This window comes from Phocoena sinus, chromosome 8 (genome assembly GCF_008692025.1).
Source record: "Phocoena sinus isolate mPhoSin1 chromosome 8, mPhoSin1.pri, whole genome shotgun sequence".
NCBI lineage: Eukaryota > Metazoa > Chordata > Mammalia > Artiodactyla > Phocoenidae > Phocoena > Phocoena sinus.
The window spans coordinates 39,495,529-39,520,581 of NC_045770.1; the positions used below are offsets into that span (position 1 = coordinate 39,495,529).

The following is a 25,053-nucleotide window of genomic DNA, read 5'->3' on the forward strand; positions in this document are numbered from 1 at the left end:
CCTTTTTTCAAGTCAAGGATGTTCAAGTTTTCTTCTGTCTACACTTTGTTAAGAATTGTCTTTTAAGTCACAAATTAGTACTAAATTTTCTTGAAAGCTTAGTCTGCACCTTTTCAGTGATCATGTGGATTTTTTTTTTTTGTCTCTTTTACCCTGCTAACATGGTGAATTACACTGATAGATTTTCTTAAGTTAAAACTTCTATACATCCCTGCGATAAATCATGCTAGGTTATATTTTTTAAATGTATTCTTCTATACAGCTAAACTGGATCTGTTAATATTTTACTTGGATTTTTTACATCTATGTTTATAAGTGAGGTTGGCATGTGGTTTTCTTTTTTATACTGTCTTTGGTTTGGGAATCAAATTATATTGTCTCATAAAATAAACAGAATGGCTTTGTCTACTTGTCTACTCTCTGGAACAGTTTGTATAAGATAGGAATTATCTGTTCCTTGACTATAGTAGAACTCAGCTGTAAATCTTTCTGGCTCTGTTTCCTTTTTAGGGAGGACATTTTTGACTACCGATGCAATCTCTTGTTATTTTCTCACTACCATATTAGCAGTAGGTAACACTTACACAGTACGAGGCCCTTGTTCTAATCTAAGCATTTCAACAACAAATATTTATTTAATCAACACAACAGTCTTATGATCTAGGTGTAGTTATTATTCTATGAGGAAACTCAGGCAAAGAAAAGTTAGGTAGCTTGCTGAAGCTCACACAGTTAACAGCAGAGCCAAAATCAAACACAGGCAGTCTGGCTGTAGGAACTATGCTCTTAACCACTATAATATAGTAAATTTTTCTATTTATTTTGGGATAAATTGTCTTAATTTACATAGTTCTAGAAAATTATACCTTTCTTTCAAGTGTTCAAAATTATTGGCATAATGGTGCTATTAACATGATATTTTAAGATCTCTACTGTGCATTTTTTTATCCCTAACATTGTTTTATTTCTGCCTTCTCTTTTTCTTCATGAGTCTTGCTAAAACTTTTTTCTACCAGTCTCTCCCCACAAAGAGCCAGACTTTAATTGTAGGATGTATAGATTTGCTTTAAAATAATACAGCAAGGAATATATATATATATATATATATATATATATATATATATATATCTGAAAAAGAATGTATATATTCTTTTCCCATATAGGTTATTGCAAAATATTGAGTATTTTGCATCATTTGAATATAAAAGAATGTACATATTCTTTTCCCATATAGGTTATTGCAAAATATTGAGTATAGTTCCCTCTGCTATACACTAGGTCCTTGTTGTTTATCTATTTAATATATAGTACTGTGTATATGTTACTCCCAAATTCCTAATTTACCCCTCCCCTCCAACCTTTTCCCTTTGGTAACTGTAAGTTGTTTTCTATGTCTGTGAGTCTGTTTCTGTTTTGTAAATAAAAATTTTTTGTATCATTCTTTTAGTTTCCACATATAAGTGATATCATATGATATTTGTCTTTCTCTGTCTGATTTACTTCACTTAGTATGATAATCTCTAGGCCCATCCATGTTGCTGCAAATGGCATTATTTCATTCTTTTTTATGGCTGAATAATACTGCATTGTGTATATATACCACATCTCCTTTATCCATTCATCAGCTGATAGACACTTAAGTTGTTTCTATGTCTTGGCTATTGTGAATAGTGCTGCTCTGAACATAAGGGTGCCTTTATCTTTTTTGATTTATAGTTTTGTCTGGATGTGTGTGTAGAAGTGAGATTGCTGAATCACATGACAACTCTGTTTTTAGTTTTTTAAGGAACTCCATACTGTTTTCCATAGTGGCTGTACCAACTTACATTCCCATCAACATTATAGGAAGGTTCCTTTTTTTCCCCACACCTTTTTATTCCAGCATTTGCTATTTGTAGACTTTTTAACCATGGTCATTCTGACCTGTGTGAGGTGGTACCTCACTGCAGTTTTGATTTGCATTTCTCTAATAATTAACGATGATAAGCATCTTTTCATGTGCCTATTGGCCATCTATATGTCTTCTTTGGAGAAGTGTCTATTTAGGTCTTCACCTATTTTTCAGTTTTGTTAGTTGTTGTTATTGAGTTGTATGAGCTTAAACAACCAATATTAGTTTAGATTTACAACATATTTTACTAATTTCTCTACTCATCTTTGCTTTGTTCAGTGGGTTTGTTTTCTGTTATACTGAAGTACATTCTTTAGTAGCTCTTTGAGCAAGGGTCTGTGGGCAGTAAACCCTCATTATATTTGAATTTTTTAATTTATCACTCATTCTTCAAAGTTCATTTAGCTACACATAGATTATTCTTCATTACTTTTTTCTTTCAAGACTTTAAAGATATTATTCAATTTTTTTCTCATTTATTCTACAGGCAGTGTTATTGCTTCTTTGCAGGTGGTCTGCAAGTCTACACTTCTTTCTGGAAATCTTTTAAGATTTTCCCTTATACTTGATATTCTATAATTTCATCAAACTCTATTAAGTATGAAAATTCTTATTTATTCTCCTTGTGATTTTTTTTCACTCTAAGAATGTGTGTTCCAATTTTGGAATATTTGAAGGCATTATCTCTTGAAAATTGCCTCCATCTTCTACCTGTTCTTTGTATTTCCTATTTCTGGAACTTCTACCAAATGTGTGGTGAGGTGTCTCATTTTACACTCCACGTGTAGCTTTTTTTTTTTTTTTTTTTAATGTTTGTGACATTTTTATTTATTTAACATCTTTATTGGAGTATAATTGCCCTACAATGGTGTATTACCACAGATTACTTTTTAATTACAAAGAGAAAGCAGTGTCTTTACAGGAGTGATTTGGTAACACTACTTTAACCAAGTGATCAAATTTGGCATCATTACTATTGGAACGAACTGACATTACATACCTCATTTAATCATGCACACACATCTTTTGAGACACACAAAATCACATAAGTATTATTTTTGCCAAACATGTTTAACCAGCATCTAAAAGTGAGGGAACGATTAGTCAAATATAGATGAAGATACATTTTATAAGACAAATTACTTGGAGTCTTCAAAAATGCCAATATCATGGAGAACAAAAAAAAAGCGTATTGAAAGGGGGTCACTTCTAGATTTCAGGAGATTAAGGGGACATGACAATCAAAAGTAATGCATACTACATTGATTGAATTCTGAATAGGGGAAAAGTAGCTATAAAGAGCCTTTATTTAGTCAAAGTTTATACCAGTGCTTGTGTTATTTTATCAATTTTTCCATTAGTTTGAAATTTAGGAAAGTAAAGAAACTAAGACAAAAGCAAGAAAAAGACAATAGCTAGAAGGCCTTCAGTGGGATAGAATAGGTCAGTGGACCTATTAGTTCATCTGAAACATAAAAATTATATAAACTCCATACATGCACGCATTGTAGAATAATACTTATATCTTAGAATTAATCCATATACAGAAATAAATGTATTGTCAGAATCGTCCTAATTTGTAGTGTGTCTCATTATATAACTTTTCTCAAAATTCTTTTCCTATATATCATTTTCTTTTTTTTTGATTTTGCTCCTCTTACTGTGGAATGCTATACACTTCTAAATTTTCACTACATCTTGAACACAGGTGTTTGCTTTAATTGCTGTCAGGCACTGTGACAGGTGCTGAGACACAAAGATAAATAATGTTTCCTTTCCCAAAGGAACCCACGTGTAGCTCTTTGTACTGCATTCTAAATCTACTGATTTCCTAAAGTCTGCTTTCTGATTTATTAATCCTCTCTTTGTCTGGTTAACAAATCGATTGAGGTATTTATTTCAATGATTCTATTTTTCATTTTCAGGATTTATATTTGGTTCTCTTTTAACCCATCAATTCTCTTCCAGATTTGGGGAAAATAGCTTAGATACAGTACTCACTTTACACTAAAATATAATCTAGATGGATGCACAGCACTATAGAAAAGGAAATAAAAACCAAGAAAACGTTGTCAAATATCTAGACAGGGATAGATCTTCTAGGTTTCAAATCACACCCTGCTTTAGTAACATTAAAAGAAAACAGTGATAATTTGAATAGATAAACTTAAAATTTCTGAAGCTGAAAAGACAACATAAACAAAATTTAAAAGGACATGGTAAATTAGAGACATAGGTACCAAAGTATGACAAATTATTAATATCTTTAAAATACAAAAGCCTTTGGGCTTCCCTGGTGGTGCAGTGGTTGAGAGTCCGCCTGCCAATGCAGGGGACACGGGTTCATGCCCTGGTCCGGGAGGATCCCACATGCCACGGAGCGGCTGGGCCCGTGAGCCATGGCTGCTGAGCCTGCGCGTCCGGAGCCTGTGCTTCGCAACGGGAGAGGCCACGACAGTGAGAGGCCTGCGTACCGCAAAAAAAAAAAAAGCCTTACAGAAGTCAAGAAAAACACAAACAAAAAATACAAACGGCAAGGACGTGCTCTCACTCCCTCTTGCGAGAACACCAGAATCACAACTAACTGCTGAACAGTCATCGACAGGAAGACACTGGAACTTACCAAAGAAGATACCCCACATCCAAAGACAAAGGAGAAACCACAATGTGATGGTCGGAGGGGCACAATCCCAATAAAATCAAATCCCATAACTGCAGGGTGGGTGACCCACAAACTGAAAACACTTATACAACAGAATTCCACCCACTGCAGTAAAGGTTCTGAGCCCCATGTCCGGCTTCCCAACCTGGGGGTCCAGCAGTGGGAGGAGGAATTCCTAGAGAATCAGACTTTGAAATCTAGTGGGATTTGATTGCAAGACTTCAACAGGACTAGGGGAAACAGACTCTACTCTTGGAGGTCACACACAAAGTAGGGTGTGCATCGGAACACAGGGGAAGGAGCAGTGACCCCATAGGAGACTGAACCAGACCTACCTGCTGGTGTTGGAGGGTCTCCTGCAGAGGCGGGGGGTGGCTCTGTCTCACCATGAGGACACGGACACTGGTGGTGGAAGTTCTGGGAAGTACTCCTTTATCTCAGCACTCCCAGAGTCCACCATTAGCCTTACCAAAGAGCTCAGGAAGGCTCCAGTGTTGGGTCACCTCAGGCCAAACAACCAACAGGGAGGGAACAAGCCCCACTCATCAGCAGTCAAGTGGATTAAAGTTTTACTGCCCTCTGTCCACCAGAGAAACAGCCAGCTCCACCCACCGCCAGTCCCTTCCATCAGAAAACTTGCAGAAGCCTCTTAGACAGCCTCATCCACCAGAGGGCAGACAGGAGAAGCAAGAAAAACTACAATCCTGAAGTTTCCAATCCTGTGGAACAAAAACCACAATCACAGAAAGATAGACAAGATGAAAAGGCAGAGGGCTATGTACCAGATGAAGGAACAAGATAAAACCCCAGAAAAACAGCTAAATGAAGTGGAGATAGGCAACCTTCCAGAAAAAGAATTCAGAATAATCATAGTGAAGATGATCCAAGACCTGGGAAAAAGAATGGAGGCAAAGATCGAGAAGATGCAAGAAATGTTTAACAAAAATCGAGAATAATTAAAAAACACACAAACAGAGATGAACACTACAATAACTGAAATGAAAAATACACTAGAAGGAATCAATAGCAGAATAACTGAGGCAGAGGAATGGATAAGTGACCTGGAAGACACAATGCTGGAATTCACTGCCATGGAACAGAATAAAGAAAAAAGAGTGAAAAGAAATTAAGACAGCCTAAGAGACCTCTGGGACAACATGAAAGGCCACAACATTCGCATTGTAGGGGTCCCAGAAGGAGATGAGAGAGAGAAAGGACCCAAGAAAATATCTGAAGAGATTATAGTCGAAAATGTCCCTAACATGGGAAAGGAAATAGCCACCCAAGTCCAGGAAGTGCAGAGAGTCCCATACAGGATAAACCCAAGGAGAAACATGCTGAGACACATAGTAATCAAATTGGAAAAAATAAAAGACACAGAAAAATTATTGAAAGCAGCAAGGGAAAAATGACAAATAATGTACAAGGGAACTCCCATAAGGTTAACAGCTGATTTCTCAGCAGAAACTCTACAAGCCAGAAGGGAGTGGCATGATATACTTAAAGTGATGAAAAGGAAGACCTACAGCCAAGATTACTCTACCTGGCAAGGATCTCATTCAGATTCGATGGAGAAATCAAAAGCTTTACAGACAAGCAAAAGCTAGGGAATTCAGCGCCACCAAACCAGCTCTAAAACAAATGCTAAAGGAACTTCTCTAAGTAGGAAACACAAGAGAAGAAAAGGACCTACAAACACAAACCCAAAACAATTAAGAAAATGGTCATAGGAACATACATATCAATAATTACCTTAAACGTGAATGGATTGAATGCTTCAACCAAAAGACACAGGCTTGCTGAATGGATACAAAAATAAGACCAATATATATGCTGTCTACAAAAGACCCACTTCAGACCTATGGACACATACAGACTAAAAGTGAGGGGATGGAAAAAGATATTCCATGCAAATGGAAATCAAAAGAAAGCTGGAGTATCAATACTCATATCAAATAATATAGATTTTAAAATAAAGAATGTTACAAGAGACAAGGAAGGACACTACATAATGATCAAGGGATAAGTCCAAGAAGGAGATATAACAATTATAAATATATATGCACCCAACATAGGAGCACCTCAATACATAAGGCAACTGCTAACAGCTATAAAAGAGGAAATCAACAGTAACACAATAATACTGGGGGACTTTAACACCTCACTTACACCAATGGACAGATCTACCAAACTGAAAATTTATAAGGAAACTCAAGCTTAAAATGACACAATAGACCAGATAGATTTAATTGATATTTATAGGACATGCCATTCAAAAACAGCAGACTACACTTTCTTCTCAAGTGCGCACGGAACATCCTCCAGGATAGATCACATCTTGGGTCACAAATCAAGCCTCAGTAAATTTAAGAAAATTGAAATCATATCAAGTATCTTTTCTGACCACAATGCTATGAGATTAGAAATCAATTACAGGGAACAAAACGTAAAAATCACAAACACACGGAGGCAAAACAATACGTTACTAAATAACCAAGAGATCACTGAAGAAATCAAAGACGAAATCAAAAAATACCTAGAGACAAATGACAATGAAAACATGACAATCCAAAACCTATGGGATGCAGCAAAAGCAGTTCTAAGAGGGAAGTTTATAGCTATACAAGCCTACCTCAAGAAACAAGAAAAATCTCAAATAAACAATATAACTTAAATCTAAAGGAACTAGAGAAAGAAGAACAAACAAAACCCAAATTTAGCAGAAGGAAAGAAATCATACAGATCAGAGCAGACATAAGTGAAATAGAAAGAAAAAACAATAGCAAAGATCGATAAAACTGAAAGCTTGTTCTTTGAGAAGATAAACAAAATTGATAAACCATTAGCTAGACTCATCAAGAAAAAGAGGGAGAGGACTCAAATCAATATAATTAGAAGTGGAAAAGAAGTTACAACAGACACTGCAGAAATACAAAACATCCTAAGAGACTACTACAAGCAACTCTATGCCAATAAAATGGAAAACTTGGAAGAAATGGACAAATTCTTAGAAAGGTATAACCTTCCAAGACTGAACCAGGAAGAAATAGATAATATGAACAGACCAATCACAAGTAATGAAATTGAAACTGTGATTAAAAATCTTCCAACAAACAAAAGCCCTGGACCAGATGGCTTCAAAGGTGAATTCTATTGAACATTTAGAGAAGCACTAACACCTACCCTTCTCAAACTCTTCCAAAAAATTGAGGAAGGAACACTCCCAAACTCATTCTATGAGGCCACCATCACCCTGATACCAAAACCAGACAAAGATACTAGAAAAAAAGAAAGTTACAGACCAATATCACTGATAAATATAGATACAATAATCCTCAACAAAATACTAGCAAACAGAATCCAACAACACGTTAAAAGGTTCATACACCATGATCAAGTGGGATTTATCCCAGGAATGTAAGGATTCTTCAGTATACGCAAATCAATCAATGTGATACACCATATTAACAAATTAAAGAAGAAACACCATATGATCATCTGAATAGATGCAGAAAAAGCTTTTGACAAAATTCAACACCCATTTATGATAAAAACTCTCCAGAAAGTGGGCATACAGGGAACCTACCTCAACATAATAAAGGCCATATACAACAAACCCACAGCAAACATCATTCACAACAGTGAAAAACTGAAAGCATTTCCTCAAAGATCAGGAACAAGACAAGGATGTCCACTCTCACCACTATTATTCAAGATAGTTTTGGAAGTCCTAGCCATGGCAATCAGAGAAGAAAAAGAAATAAAAGGAATACAAATTGGAAAAGAAGTAAAACTGTCACTGTTTGCAGATGACATGATACAATACATAAAGAATCCTAAAGATGCCACCAGAAAAGTACTAGAGCTATCAATGAATTTGGTAAAGTTGTAGGATACAAAATTAATTCACAGAAATCTCTTGCATTCCTATATACTATTGATGAAAAATCTGAAAGAGAAATTAATGAAACACTCCCATTTACCACTGCAACAAAAAGAATAAAATAACTAGGAATAAACCTACCTAGGGAGACATAAGACCCGTATGCAGAAAACTGTAAGACACTGATGAAAGAAATTAAAGATGATACCAACAGATTGAGAGATATACCATGTTCTTGGATTGGAGGAATCAATATTGTGAAAATGACTATACTACCCAAAGCAATCTACAGATTCAATGCAATCCCTACCAAATTACCAATGGCATTTTTTACAGAACTAGAACAAAAAAATCTTAAAATTTTTATGGAGACACAAAAGACCCCAAATCGCCAAAGCAGTCTTGCAGGGAAAAAAAAGGAGCTGGAGGAATCAGACTACCTGACTTCAGACTATAGTACAAAGCTACAGTAATCAAGACCATATGGTACTGGCACAAAAACAGAAACACAGATCGATGGAACAAGATAGAAAGCCCAGAGATAAACCCACACACCTATGGTCAACTAAGCTATGACAAAGGAGACAAGGATATACAATGGAGAGAAGACAGTGTCTTCAATAAGTGGTGCTGGGAAAACTGGACAGCTACATGTAAAAGAATGAAATTAGAACACTCCCTAACAGCATACACAAAAATAAATTCAAAATGGATTAGAGACCTAAATGTAAGACAGGATACTATAAAACTCTTAGAGGAAAACATTTGGAAGAACACTCTTTGACATAAATCACAGCAAGATCTTTTTTGATCCACCTCCTAGAGTAATGGAAATAAAAATAAAAACAAAAATAAACAAATGGGGCCTAATGAAACTTCAAACCTTTTGCACAGCAAAGGAAACCATAAACAAGACAAAAAGACAACCCTCAGAATGGGAGAAAATATTTGCAAATGAATCAACAGACAAAGGATTAATCTCCAAAATATATAAACAGTTCATGCAGATCAATATTAAAAAAACAAACAACCCAATCCAAAAATGGCAGAAGACCTAAATAGACATTTCTCCCAAGAAGACATACAGATGGCCAAGAAGCACATGAAAAGCTGCTCAACATTACTAATGGTTAGAGAAATGCAAATAAAAACTTCAAGAAGGTATCACCTCACACTAGTTAGAATGGGCATCAGAAACTCTACAAACAACAAATGCTGGAAAGAGTGTGGAGAAAAGGGAACCCTCTTGCACTGCTGGTGGGAGTGTAAATTGATACAGCCACTATGGAGAACAGTACGGAGTTTCCTTAAAAAAATAAAAAATAGAATTACCATATGACCCACAATCCCACTACTGGGCATATACCTAGAGAAAACCATAGTTCAAAAAGACACATGACCCCAATGTTCACTGCAGCACCATTTATAATAGTCAGGTCATGGAAACAACCTCAATGCCCTTTGACAGACGAATGGATAAAGAAGATGTGGCACATATATACAATGGAATATTACTCAGCCATAAAAAGAAACGAAATTGGGTCGTTTGTAGAGACGTGGATGGATCTAGAGACACTCATACAGAGTGAAGTCAGAAAGAGAAAAACAAATATTGTATATTAACGCATATATGTGGAACCTAGAAAAATGGTACAGATGAATCGGTTTGCAGGACAGAAATTGAGACACTGATGTGGAGAACAAACGTATGGACACAAAGGGGCGAAAGCCGTGGGGTGGTGGTGGTGGTGATGTGATGAATTGGGAGATTGAGATTGACATGTATACACTGATGTGCATAAAATGGATGACTAATAAGAAACTGCTCTATAAAAAAATAAATAAAATTCAAAAAAATATATATATATAAATGGCTAATACACATTTTCAAATTGTTTTCCTTTGCCAGTAATCAAATATATATAAATAAAAACAAACTATCTGACCTCTACCATATTAACAACATATTTTGCCTCTAATGAGAATATACAAAACTTGTTAGCTGTGAGAGCCTAAGATATGACATTTTGGGGAAAAAATTTGCAATATATACCAAGCACCTAAAAAGTATTCTAACTTTTTGACTTATTAATTTCACTTTTAAGAATCTAACCCAAGGAACCAACCCAAAATACTGTGAAGAAAAATTATGCCATCTTTTTATAGTAAGGGAAAATTCGAAACAACCTAGAGCTACAATAAAGAGTGAAATATGCAGTGGAATGGAGGAAGGATGGGCTGGGAGTTTGGGGTTAGCAGATGCAAACTATTATGTGTAGAATGGATAAACAACAAGGTCTTAGTGTACAGCACAGGGAACTATATTCAATATCCTGAAAAAGAATATGTATTTATATATATATATATATATATATATATATATATAAATCACTTTGCTGTACAGCAGAAATTAACACAACATTGTAAATCAGCTATATTTCAAGAAAATAAATTTTTAAAGAGAGGGGAAATTGTTACATCTGTACAATAAAATATTATTCAATCATTAAAATTTATGCTTACCAAATTTTTAAAATACAAAAAACATGTTATAATCATATGTGAAAAATTAAGTATATAAAACTATATGTAGGGTATAGCTAAAGGACTAGATGAAAAGTATATATCAGAATGTTGACAGTATGTACTTCTGGGTAGTAGGTGTATTGGTGACTTTTTTTCCACCTCATTATATATTTTTGTACATTCCAAATATTCCATAATGAAAGTCTATTATTTTTATAAATTTAAAATTAAGGATTTTTAAAAACTTTCTCAATAAATTGGAAGGAACTGGATTCCGTCTTAAATTCTTCAGTCATCCTCACTCTCTCCCCCTTCAAAACAAATCCTCTCCTCATCTTTCCCATCAGGACTGTTGGATTATCTTGGCCAGGGGGTAATGGGTCAAGTTGATAACCTGAGCAACAAATCTCAGGCATTTGACAGCACTTCTCAAAAGCAGGCATTTCATGTCTGAGATGTTGAAGTGTGTTAGGAAGATTTAAGAGTAAACTGTCCTATGGGAAGTGGCTAACTTGAAATCCAATACTTTAAACATATGATATCTCAAGATAAATAGTTTTCTTTTAAATTTCAGGTTGTGGTCAATGGGAATTCCTAAGACTAAGAACCAGCTCATTTTTATTAAAAACTTAAAAATGACTTACTGGTTAAGGAAGTTGTGTCAGTTTGAGTCCCTCAAGAAACAGACACCAAGGCAGAATTAGACTTTTCAGAGATTTATTGAGAGAAAAGCCTGTGAAGGATGAAAGTGAGAGGGGGTAGTTAAGTAGGGGGAGCATACAGACCAAGATGCCAGTCCTACATCCATGAAAGGAGAGGAGGAAGGGAAGTGAGTTGGTAGGAAGAGCCCCAGACTACAGGGCAGTTCTGAGAAAGCCTTGGTCAAGTTAAAGAGGACTGCCCAATAGTGGAGTCCCATGTTGGGCAGAAATGGCCCAAATCTAGCACCTCTGCTGGGCCCAGTCAGTGGCAAGGAGCAGCCTGGGGTGAGCCTGCTCTCAACATCACCACTGCAGTGGACCCTGAGCGTAGCATCTGGAGGCTGTCAGCCAGTTGCAGTAGGTGTGATTAGTGCCCTTCACGGCTGCCATGGAAATATATTTGAAGTATGCTCTCTTCCAGAGCCTGCTTTCCAACCCCCAAATAAAAGCAAAACCAAAAAACCCACTCCCTAAAACAGCAACTGGTAGACTGCTTATATCTAGAGAAAACATTAAGCTTTCCTTTAAGCAAGATTGTAGAATTCAGAACCTAGCATAGTACCTGGCACATTACATGGACCTGTATTTGTTGACTAAATTATGTCACTTCATGTCTCATGAAGTATAATAACATGGCACTCTTGTTTAAACCCAGATACCGTAGACTGGACATTTCTACAATGTGAACATTGTTAGGTGTCTTTACAAGTAGATACATTGAGGCTCAGAGACGTTAAGTCACTTGCCCAAGGTCATACAGCTGGTAAATGGTGGTTCTGGGATTCAAACCCAGTGCTGCCCTAGACCAGTAGCCCTCAACCCTGGCTAACCATCAGACTTCACCTCAGACCAATAAAATCATTATTTCTGGAGGTGGGCCCAGGGGCCAGTGTTTTTTTACAAAGCTTTTAAATATAGGAGGTTCTAATGTTTCCACGGTTGAGCACTACTGGTCTACTCCAACCCCTTCTCATGTTGCAAATTGGGTAACAGTCTCATAGAGGAGAAGTTATCACATCCCAAAGCTAAAAGAGTTGGAACCAGAGCTCAAATGAAGCGTTTCCTAATCTATGCTGCCCTCTGGCAGCTCACTTGGGGTTGGCTATTCTTCCACAATCTGTTGTACCACATGGACCAGGCAAAGGCGGGGGGGGGGGGGGGGGGGGGGGGGGGTTCAGCCTATACTACAGTCCTTGTGTGCCCCCTGGTGGGTTAAAATGGTAAAGAGCCACTACCTTGGACAGTGCTTAATAGGTAAAAGGATGAAGAACTCTACAGGCCTGTGGCTTGTCTCATCAACGCGCCGCGTGTAGGTTTATACAAGCCGGCTGTTAGCTGGTGGCGCTTCACTTCAACCTTGTACTTGGAAGGAAGAAAACCACATCATCAACACAAAAACACAACCACTCTGGATTTATACAGTGCCTTGCCTCTAAGACTTGCTATTCAAGGCCAACTTTAAAGCATATAAGGCACTCCCTCATCTAAGAACTCTGGGAGAAGTTTTTTAAAAATCTTTTATTAAGGCAGTAGAGTCTTGTGGTTCACCTCTCAGGCTTTGGAGTCAAACACACCTGAGGACAAGTTCTAGCTCCACAATTATTAATTTTATAAACTTTGGTTAGCCACACGGCTCAGTTTTACCACCTGTAAAATGGTCATTATAGTGTCTAATTCATGTAGTTGTTGTGAAGAGTAAATGTGTATGTAAAGTGCTTGGCACTGTGCCTGCAATGTATTAACCCCCCCTCCACCCTTATACCCCACAAAAGGTTATTGTTACTATTACTGGAGTGGACCCATGGTGGGTGCATTTTTGCCCGGCCTGGACAAAACTCTCGAACAGGAAAAGACTGTGCTCTCTTAAATGATCTCTGCATCGGTGTCTGCTTCCCCTCATCCCTCAGAGAGAACCTTCTGCTCTCTGCTTCCCACTTCACCGCAGCCTTTCACACACTCTCTCCCCTGGGAGAAGAATCTGGAACTCTGAACTTTCCTGCATCAAAACAGTCTCATCCCTGGGGCAGTCTTGTGAAAGGGATAGAAGATGAGGAGAAACCAGCAAAGGAAACTGAGAATGAGTGATGGATGCAACAGGAGAGAAACCAGGAGAGTGTTATCCTAGAGGCCGCGTGGAGTGTCTCAAGATGGAGGAAATGACCAACTGGGTCGAATGCTGTGACAGGTCAGGGAAGATGAGGACTGAGGATTAACCATCGGATTTACCGTCGGTGTCACTGGCCACCTTGACAAAAGCAATTTTGCTCTCGTGGTTGTGGTGAAATTCTGAGTGGAGTATGGAATTGGGTCCATTTTTCTGTAAAGAGGAGCAAAGAAATGGGGTGGGAGCTGGAGGGCAAATATTTCTGTTTTAATATGGAAGAAATAAGAGTATATTTACAATGCTGATGGGAATAATCCAGTGCGAGAGGGAAATTGATGATGCAGAAGGGAGAGGGAAGGATTGCTAAAGCAGTGTTCTTGATAGAGCAGAGGGAACGGGATTTAGTACACCAGTGGAGGGCCTTCCACAGGAGCGCAGATACAGTTTATTTATGATAATGAGGCGAGGGGCAGGGTCTATGCACAGAGATGCCCTTAGGTGGGTAGATGGGATGGTAGCCTGTGCAAGTTCTCTCCTCATGGCGTCTGTCTTTTCTGTGCAGTAGGAAGCAAGGTCGTCAATGAGAGCAGTTGCTTCTAAGTGAAATAAAATTCCCTAAGAGAAATAAAATTCCCTAAGAGAACAAGTGAAATCTGAAAAAGAATATATATCACTGAATCACTTTGCTGTACACTTGAAACTAACACAACATTGTAAATTAACTACACTTCAATTTTCAAAAAGAGAGAATAAGTGGAATATTCATTTTTAGAAATATAACTCAAAGAGTGATGGTGAAGTGGTCTACTGGGTAAGAGTCTTTGCTGAAAACCCTTAAATAATGAAATTCACATGAAATGCCAACTGAAATTTGAATAACAGTAAACACACATGTGATGCGCTGAATGTTCTTTATTTTCTAACAACTATTTAAACCACTCAACAAAACGCTCTGTAACATAATTTAAGAAAACTTCTGCAAATTTTAGTGTAGAAAGTAGACCCCGTTTGCCTACCATCAAAACATCATGCAAACATTTATTTTCTTAGAAGCTATTTAGCTTTGTAGTATTACTTTCAGGTGATGGTACATTTTAATTCCGTACACCACAATGAGCATCCACTTCAAACAAGTAACCTTTAAAATAAAACAACATCCATTTCTTTTGAACCATTTCAGATTCAGTTATTTGGGGTTTTTTTTTCTTTTCCGTAAGTTTAAACTGAATCTCCTTTCCCCAGTCACAGCCTCGAGCTTACGGCAGATTTGTACGAAGTACACCAACGACTCCTCAGAAACCTCCGCTAGGGATGCCCGTGGTTCATGTCATCACAGGTAGAAGAGAGAATTGGCTAATTCCAAACTTGGTTCTTTATGAGTACTTTGTGCCACCAGAAAGGTCAGCTTGTGTGCATACTGACACGGGGCTGGAACACTGATTAGGCCCTAAGGAGGAAAAAGTATTGGTAATGATTAAGAGGATAACTTCCTCTTCAAAGTGATATTTTTTTCCTGAGTTTTTTCATCCACTAGTTTTATACACAATAGAATGTAAGTCAATTGGAACCAAACTCAATCAACAAGGGGCACCCTTTCTCCTGGGAACTTAAATTCACTAAGCAAGATGGGAGAGCAGAGAGGGCCAGTCTGGCTTCCCGGTGCTGGGACCTGTGAGCCACATGCTTAGGGCTGATCTAAGTTTCCTACAACTTGATGTTCCAAGGGGCTCAGAGAAAATCTTGGCTTTGGACTTGGTGAGCAGCTCTGGGCCTAACGTATAGGAATACAGAACAGAGCCAAGCCTGTTACTTTCCCACTAGACACAACACCTGAGTTGTCTTCAATTGCCTCATCTGTAACTTGGAAATAACAATACCCTGATTTCCTCCCAGGCTGGCATAAGAAAATGTATATAATAAAGTCTTCTAGGAAAATTATCAATGCTAATGCATTATAGAGTTACTGCTACTTTATGCCTATGACAGAGTGGGTTTCATCCACTGTGGACTTAAGAAGTCATTCATTCATTCATTCATCCCTCCTTTGTGGAAAATCAGGCATTGTGCCAGGGGTTGGGACACCAAGGTGAATCGGGTGACAATCCCCTGGTAGGCGCCTTGAGTACCACTCTGTACCTAAATAAACAGCTGTCACTTACTGGCCAGTTGTAGTAGAGGTGGCACAGTTTGAATGTGAGTCTCTGCATGTGGTCGGGCTTCAGGCCATTGTCATCATAAATGACATTATAGTAGGTGGGATTAAGGGTTCCCCGACAGGCAACCCGGCTGATCAAGTAAAAGTCATACCTGAGGGGAAAAGAAGGACTGTGAGAAAGAAAGCTCGCAGAACAGGACCGAACCTGACCACACACACTCAAAGCTCTGTTAAAAACGGATTTTCTAACAGACTTGCCATTCAGGCCGCGTTGCTCCTGAATCCACGATGGTGCCAAGAGGTGGGTTCTGCAGAGTTCGGCCTGTTTCCATCAAGAATCGTGGCATGCACCTCTTCCTGACCACGATCACTGACAGTTTGGGGCTTGGAACAAGAGAGGCAAAATAATAAATTAAAAAATAAATAAATAAATATGGAGAGAACTAAACCAAGCCATGCAACTATTTATTTTTATATATATATTTGGTAATCTTAAAATGAAATAAATTAATTGATCAGCGAAACATTGCAAAACAAAGAAAAGAAAAATTACCCCCAATCTCCCCTCCCCCAGAGACACAAACAATTTTTTAAACCAAGGATTGTCTTCATTTGTTGCAAAAGCGTGGTATGCTCAGTCGTTTGACCAATTTGTATCACTGAAGGGGGACAGGGAAGAATGGCTCACAGGACAATGAGCTACAGTCAGCACTTCTAAAGAAAGGTTTTTCAGAATTATCCGTGGAGACAAGATTTTCTTCCCATTAGCAATCATCTCTCTATTTTCACCTTCACTCTTCTCAATTTCTGAATAGCAAAGGAAGAACCAGAAGTTCCTCTTATTCTTCAAATCAACGCTCCTGAATCCTGCAAAACACGCACCTGGGAGGATCGATGGACGGTCCACATACACATATGGGCCAAATGCTAAATGACCAAGTGTTAAGTCAGTATTTGGTAGACTCCAAATCCAAATATTCACCCATCATGGAAGAAACCTCTAGGATGCAAGGGTCACTGAAATTTCACTGTTTTTTTTTTTTTTTTTTTTTTTTTGGCGGTACGCGGACCTCTCACTCTTGTGGCCTCTCCCGTTGCGGAGCACAGGCTCCGGACGCACAGGCTCAGCGGCCATGGCTCACGGGCCCAGCCGCTCCGCGGCACGTGGGATCTTCCCGGACCGGGGCACGAACCCGTGTCCTCTGCATCGGCAGGTGGACTCTCAACCACTGCACCACCAAGGAAGCCCTAAGTGTTTTAATTATTTTAAAAATATATTATTAATGTTTTCAATCTTGAAACTTTTTAGAAGTTGATGTCATAGTGCAGAACTAACTCCTTAGCACCGTCAGCTAAATTTACTCCTGTGATCCCCAAACTGCATGGAGGTGATTCTTAATAAAATCTAACTAACCCAAGGTCAGCGGGGAATGAGAGATTTTGGCTCTGATATTTTGGATACAGCTAAAGGTGGTTCTGCCTCCAAACTATGATTCTCTCCCTCCTTTCTGATGGTTACTAATGAGGTCAAGGCTCAGCTCCTTTGGGGCTCGTGGCTGCGACACTTTGGTTGACGGTGGTGATGACAGTGTAACCCTACAGACCAAGCTCTATGCACAACAGAATAAGATGCTTTCTGAGGATTTTAAGAAGCCAATTTCAGATCGTCATCCTCCTCCGTCTTCTAGTTCTAACATTTTTCTTGCACTTAACACTTGACACAGTCATGGAGAAAAATATACCAAGACATTGAATCTAGAAGTGTGACAGCAGAACAAGGTTCCTGGTGTCTAGCATGGTCTGGTTTTCATATGCAGCCCAGCTTTCACAGCACACACACCGCTCCCAGCACCTTCTGCAGACCTGAGCTGCACATCAGTGCCTGCAGGTCAGAGGCTTTTGCCCTGTGTGTTGATTTAGGCCTCAAATTTGAAACCACAGCTTGTTTTTTTCCCTAGCATGTTAACAGGTGTGAAGCATCTTCACCTGCCAGCAGCCCTGCAGGCTTCCTGCTGAATCTCAGTGTCAGGCACCCTGGAGGATTCCCGCCTTCTTCTGGTGCCCCGACCCAGGGCCCCCAAAAGCTCATACCACCCAGACTATTTACATAATACCATCCCAACTACCCTCCAACCTAGTGTCGGTTGTACTTGCATAATGCAGAAATGCAGTGAAACTTAACTGCATGGGAAAAGAAAAAGAGATGCTGGCATACAGTAATTTTAATAGTTGCGATGAATATGCTAGAACTGGAAGTGGGGGAAGGATACTAATTTGATACCTGGTATTTGAACTTGCTTCTGTCACACTGCTCAGTAGCTGTGGAACTTCATATTCAATGAGTGTTCTTAGCTGACCATCCCCTACACCGTCACGGTACACAATTATCCGTCCTGGCAAACCCTGGTTATGCGTGTACCATCTGTTCAGTGCCCCTGCAGGATTTGGTGTTAGTAAGAAAAGAATGACTTGCTTGATGCCAATAAAGAATAACATTCCCATATATTTCAACATTTAAATAGCTTGCTAGTTCAGACCATGATAAGATAGGGTAATACCTAATTTGGGTTGTATTTGCAATAATATAAAAATGGATACCTTTCCAGAACATTCCTGCAACTCTGCTATTTAAGGAATCATTATAGTTTCTATGGCATAATGTATTCTCAAACTTAGCATATCTCTTTAGTAAAATTTTAATATTTAAGCAATAAATTAAAATTTAATTCATGCAATAGACATACAAATTTCCCAAACCCATATTAATACTAATTTAGTTTCTTTAAATCTATAAATCCTCTCAATAAGGACAGACTGGATAATTTTATGTAAATTTCTTCTCTAATGAGCATAAATATGAAAACATAAGGAAACGACTTGGCTGTTCCTCTAAAAGCATCTCTTCACGTGGATTCACCCATCACTCTCGCTGACAATACGAACTCTGAAAAATGTCCCCTCGCTCTAAGAAACTGCCTGAAGAGCAGAGGCCAGACAGTGACTCCTGCCCAACAGAAGCTTTTCATAACTGCTACTGAGGTTTTGAAGTGAGGGGAAAGTAATATGATAAAATATTTCTTTTCATGCATACACGGCACCATTGTTTTAGGAGAGTTTATTGTCCAGGAAATTCATTTGTTTGATAGAAGATGACCGTATATGTAAGTCTACTACCAAAATATGTCACCAAATTCACCTTTTTTGGAAACAAATATTTATGACCCCCCCGAAGTTTATAGTTGGGACGATGCAAATCGGGGAGTGATCTGCACAGGTCACAACACTAGGGAATGACCAAGCCAGATTCAGACCAGGGTTGGAAAGGGCATGGGAACCCCAGACCCCCTCTTTCTACTGCATCCCATAGTAAGGAGGGCACCCTCCCCGTCTGCTCCCTTTCCCATCTTCTCCTGCCACGCCACACTTGATTTGTCAGCATCCCCATCCCAGTACCAAAAGCTTCTCTCCTATTTCTAGACCTAATGCTGGTCTGTCATAATCCTTGCTCCTCCAGGGTAGGTTTATTCTGACCTTCAAACTGCTTGCAAGAGCCACCAGCAGCTACAAACTTTTTTTCCTCCTGGCTTTTAGTTTATCACACACAGACACAAATGTAAATTCTACAGAGCCTGTCTGTTAGCTTGAGTCAGGCCACAACTTCAGGGTCTCCTACTGGGTGGCAGTCAACTCAGGCAGGCTTGAGAAGTCTGTTTCCACCTGTCCAGTCTGCTAGAGGCTTATGAATTTTGGGTCTGAAAGAACAGTGCTTGGAGCCCACCCCCATTGTTACATTTTTAGTACCAGTCATGAAAACTTTTAAGCAATCTGCAACATCAGCCGTTGTTCTCTGAAGCATACAGCGGGAGAACCATCTAAAGTAAGCAAAGAACAAAAGTAAAGTTCAGTTTCAAAATTTCTATTCTAAGCATGCATTAGTATTAAGAAATAGACATAAGTAAATTAATGTTCATAATTTTATATACACTGTATGATTACAATTATATTAAAATGCTCTCCCTCACCGCCCCCCCCAAATAAAATTTATTGATACGAGAAACTAAAGCACAGTGCTAGCATCAGACGTCTCTGGGTTCAAATCCTGGCTGGTATACTCACCAGCTATGCGACTTTTTTATGTGAACCTAAGCCTCAGTTTCCTCATCTGTGCCAAGGAAATTTATAAGATAGTAAGGTAGTTAGTACCTCATAGGGTTGTTGTAAAAATCAAACGAGATAATATATGTAAAGTACTTAGCACAGCACTTGGTACATAAGAAGCATTGATAAATAGAGGCCACTACATTATTATTATAAGGGAATTTATTAGTTTAGCAGATCCACTTTAAAAATATTCAAAGATTTCTCAAGCTTAAACTTCATTTCTATAGGTAAGCTTTTGGGAATTGAAATCTTAACATGATTAACTTATTTAGATTTCAGAAGCAAGTTCTCTTGCTAAAATTATTCGTTAAAAGCACTTGGAAAATGAAGATCATGACTTAGTGGTATATATGTGTCCACATTATTCCAGTTCTCTAAATCTGTGCAATAATAACGATGCAATTAGAAATGCTGCTAACAAGCCGGAAGTCCCTTATGTGCTTGATTAAGGAAGTGACATACAGAACAGGGATCTCATACAACCTGGACTGAAGTCAGAGGCACGCAGTTACATTGCTGCTTTTCCTGTCTCCCACAATCCCCAATATATACCTGATCACAATTTAGAGGAGTAAATCACATAGCTTAATTCTAGGAAGAAAACATGGTTCAAAACAGCCTCAAAACACATTGTTTAGTTACGAATATTGAAACACTTCTAAGAACTACAATTTAACATGTACTAAGAGTCAATGCTTAATGTGTTATCCCTCATCCTTGCCTATGTTTTTTTTGTTGTTTTTTTTTTTGCGGTACGCGGGCCTCTCACTGCTGTGGCCTCTCCCGTTGCGGAGCACAGGCTCCGGATGCGCAGGCTCAGCGGCCATGGCTCACGGGCCCAGCCGCTCCGCGGACCGGGGCACAAACCCGTGTCCCCTGCATCGGCAGGCGGACTCTCAACCACTGCGCCACCAGGGAAGCCCCTTGCCTATGTTTTTATTAGCTGTGTAAACAACCACCACATCAAGTTTCTGCGAGCATTAAAAACAACAATAACAGCAAGCATGTCTTGAGCATTTACCGTAATAGGTAAGTGAGAGACCAGGATATAAATCCAGGCAATCTGATTCTCAACTGCTTGACATCGTGTATGTAAACTTCCTAGTATGGAGCCTGATACAGTGCAGGTGTTCAGAAAACAAATGCACAAGAATTTCTACACGGCCGTCATTTGGGGAATATGGTTTGCATACGAGCAATAGCTTGTCCTAATGTATGTATAAAAATAGTTTTTTAATGAAGCTACATTTTACCCCAATATTATCCATCACATTTATAGATGTAAGTATAATTTATGACCATAAGTGTCCATATTTTAAAAATGAGTGAAGAATACAAACTATTCCTTTCTGTAAAGTCTTTAGTTAAACCACAAGTAATAGTCTAAATAACTGAAGAATATGTTAGGGTAATTTTAAAAGTACCTGGTGATTCTGGGGTTAATACTGGCCACAAATCCAACCACCACCATTCCCTGGTTGAATGCATCTTTACAGACATCAATACCAACCACCATCAGGGACTTTAACTGTAAAATTAAAATTTTTCATGATTTAATGGAATGAGGTGTTTTCCCAAGCAATGATGTATTATGAAGTTTTTAAAAGACTGTCCCTAGTTACTGAATTATTTAAGTTAAGCTATGTGCCAGGGAGATCAAGGTCGAGATGAGGCAGATTATTAAACCAGAAACCAGAGAAACTTAAAGATGAAGGGAATAGTAAGAATCTGCTTCAAAGAAAAACAAAAAGCAAAAAGACGGAGGGAACAATATAGTACATACTTTGCTTAAGAGACTCATTGTAATAAAAAATGGCCACCATCCTTTATGGGGGTGGGCAAGGGCCATCAGTGGCTCAAGAGATTCTGGTAAAGTGGCCTGTCCATTTCTCCCCTGTCTCGAGGCTGAAGGAATCTGAAGGGAAATTCCATTCCCCATTCTTCAGCTCTCTAAGGAATCCTCACTTGTCTATGTCCTCCAGGAGGGGCAGCTGGGGGTAACCTTGTACATCCTGGGTAAGGGAATAGGCAACATTCCCTCATTCCTCACCCTCCTCACTTCCTCCCATGGTGGCCATAGCTCAGGAAAGAGGAGAAGATTTTCTCAGTTCCCAACACGACTTGGAGGTTTGTATCACAGGCTCTGCCGGTTCCCCAAGCTCTAGTGGGGGCGTCCCATCCAGGGTTCAAGGCTACTCTGCAAAGTATCACCCTGCTGAAAGCAGGTAAAGGCAGAGGCCATGGAGCACAGATTTTAAACCACGGCTGGGAGGCTCCAAATCAAGCGCCTCCAAGTCGATGCCAAACTAGATTCTGTTTCACGAAAGATTCTGTTATTAGCTTAACCAAAGCTCCATGAGAACAGGGGCCACGCCTCACCTTCTGGATACCCTCCCAGTGGCTGGTGTAACGGAGCCCAGAGCAGACAAACATACAACCAACCAACCCAACAAACAAAGCAAATATTTCTAGGATCACGTGAAAAGATCTCCTCCTACTTTGATTTAATTTTTAAAATTCATTAATAGATAAGATTGATGACTAAAAGAAAAAGAGTGACGGTTCCTCACAGGGATCTCCACAGCCCACAGCTCGCCTCCGAGTTTACAGGTCATCTGCAAGGCAATCTTGGTGGCGATGCTCATCAACATTCCCTGTTTATTCAACGTCTGAGCAAGCACACACTGGCTGGGGACTGGGCAGTCAGAGATCAAATATTTTTTAATGGAATCGTAATAGCTATTCTGATTAGAAGGCAGAATACACATTACCTGAAAGTCAAAAAAAAAAAAAAAAAAACAGAAGAAAAGAAAGTTCATTTACTTATGTTCAGAGGAAGCTTTAGAAAAACACGAATATATGGATGCAAACATCTTTTAACCTTAAGTTCCCAAGAAGCAAATATTAACATACCCACAGTTCTTCTCTTTTTTATTATTTTTTTTGTTTGGCCACGCCACACAGCTTGCAGTATCTCAGTTCCCTGACCAGGGATTGAGCATGGGCCACGGCAGTGAAAGCACCAAGTCTTAACCACTGGACCACCAGGGAATTGCCCCTACAGTCCTTCTCTTAAATGGCCTTTAAAGAGCAATGAATCTAAGCCATTTGAAATGCCTTCTCATCAGCCATCCACTCTGCAAAGCCTCCCTCCAACCCTACCACTTCCCTTGGCTCTTCCTCCCTCCTTGCTTCTCTGCCAATCTGATTCTGCCAGACTCCTCAAATTCCCTTCCATCCTAGCTCTTCCTCCAGCTGCCTCCCTTACTGCAGTGATCCTTCCCTGTAGCTCTCCAGCTATCATCCCCACTGCCTCCTCCCCAACTTCATCCACAGATAAGCAAAGTGGAGAATTAGCTTAAATTGTGGTCTTTTTCCCATTAGGCGCTGGACAGGCAAAATAAAAGGAAGAAGCAACAACACATTTTTTGTTAACCTGGACTTGAGTGTAAGGTATGAGGGGAGGGAAAATAAGGAAAAAGAAGCTTCAGGTGCTCTGGTATTTTTAAATTCCTACCTTCTCTCTCACTGCCTCTACTTCCCATCAGGTACTTCCCTCACAGAAGGACCTCTCCTGGCCTAACTCCATCTCCTTCCTATGTTTTATTCTCTACTTTCAAAACACCCAAATTACAGAAAAGATAGGCACTGTCATAATTAACAGAAAACAACGTGATTTTTTTCACCTACAGGACTGTTCATTATCATAATGTCAAAGGCCAAAATGATTTACACTTAATTATATAAAGTTGGGAAAAATATTTTTAAATTATCAGCAAAATTGTCTTAGGGGGGTTTCCTGCCTTCCATCCCATGAGTCTGGGGCTAAGCAAGGGAGGTGGAAGAACAAGGAATAGCCCAATGGGGACCAGGACCAAAAGAAGGTGGGAGTCAAGTGAGACTGGTTACACACCACGGATAAAGCAGCAAGTATGTGGAGAATAATAAGGGCCATGTTTCTCACTACTAGAGAGATGAGGTACAAATATGGAAAGGGGGAACACTTTCCTGTGGCACTGGGCTGCAACTGGAGGCGTGAACACATTTTTACTCTTTAAAATTTTAATAAAACATTGTAATATATACATAACTACATATAGTAATAAAATAAATGCAAGTGTGTACTTATATATATGCACACACATACATATACATATTTCTTAGCTTTGCCCATTGGAAAAGCCTAGGGGCAGTGACACCCCAGTAGCAAATAAACACACCCAGTGCCCAGCTCTTGGTTTCTAAATACTGTTCTCTACCAAAAGGAAGCAGGGCTCATTGGGAAAACATATGATTCTAGAGTTAGACAGCGAAACTTAGATTAACCTGGAATGTCTTATTGTGCCAGACAGTAAGGAATTGTTCCAAGAAAGTTGGGAAGGTGTCAAAAAGACACACAAGTCAGCTTGAATGGGGCTCCCACTGGCAAAACCAAGGACAATTTGGATATTGAAATAAATAACAGTAGTGATAGACTATAAGCTGGTAAATAAAATAGGAATCCATGAATCCATACTGATGTAAATAAGCGAACAAACAAACAAATGGGAAGAAGAGAAAGCTCTTCCTTATAATGCCAACTAATAATTATAGAAGGAAGTACAAAATTAGAAAGCCACGATTTGGCAACCATCAGAGTAGTAATGGATTCAGACAAGAATTATCAATGGATTCTAAAACTAGTGGGAAAAGTCTGATGAAGAACAGGATATTTTCATAGTCTCAAAGTACCTCCCTACCAAAAAACAAAAAGAAAAAAGCCTGCTTAATTACAAAGAGAAAAAGTGTAACTTTACAATGGAGAAAATTGACAGAAACCATCTTAATCAATGGAGTCCCCCCGGTAAGATGCAGTAAGAACACAGAATCATTGCTGTGATACTCCTGCCCAAAGTGCATAACCTGAATTTAATCATAAGGAAACATTAGACAAACCCAAACTGAGGGACATTATATAAAATAACTGGTTT

The 25,053-nt window shown here is 38.9% G+C and overlaps 1 protein-coding gene across 1 annotated transcript in view; it reads right to left on the minus strand.

The window, feature by feature from the left end:
* Nucleotides 1-14,775: 14,775 nt before the first annotated feature.
* The window catches only part of PIWIL4 (piwi like RNA-mediated gene silencing 4), a 41,443-nt gene continuing 31,165 nt past the window's right edge, over nt 14,776-25,053 (minus strand). The window contains exons 14-20 of the mRNA XM_032640805.1: nt 22,654-22,854; nt 21,508-21,611; nt 19,724-19,794; nt 18,204-18,357; nt 16,181-16,306; nt 15,927-16,074; nt 14,776-15,214 (exon numbers count right to left, since the gene is read on the minus strand). Coding sequence (XP_032496696.1) covers nt 15,098-15,214; nt 15,927-16,074; nt 16,181-16,306; nt 18,204-18,357; nt 19,724-19,794; nt 21,508-21,611; nt 22,654-22,854 — 921 coding nt within the window. The 3' untranslated portion in view covers nt 14,776-15,097. The remainder of the gene's footprint in view (nt 15,215-15,926; nt 16,075-16,180; nt 16,307-18,203; nt 18,358-19,723; nt 19,795-21,507; nt 21,612-22,653; nt 22,855-25,053) is intronic.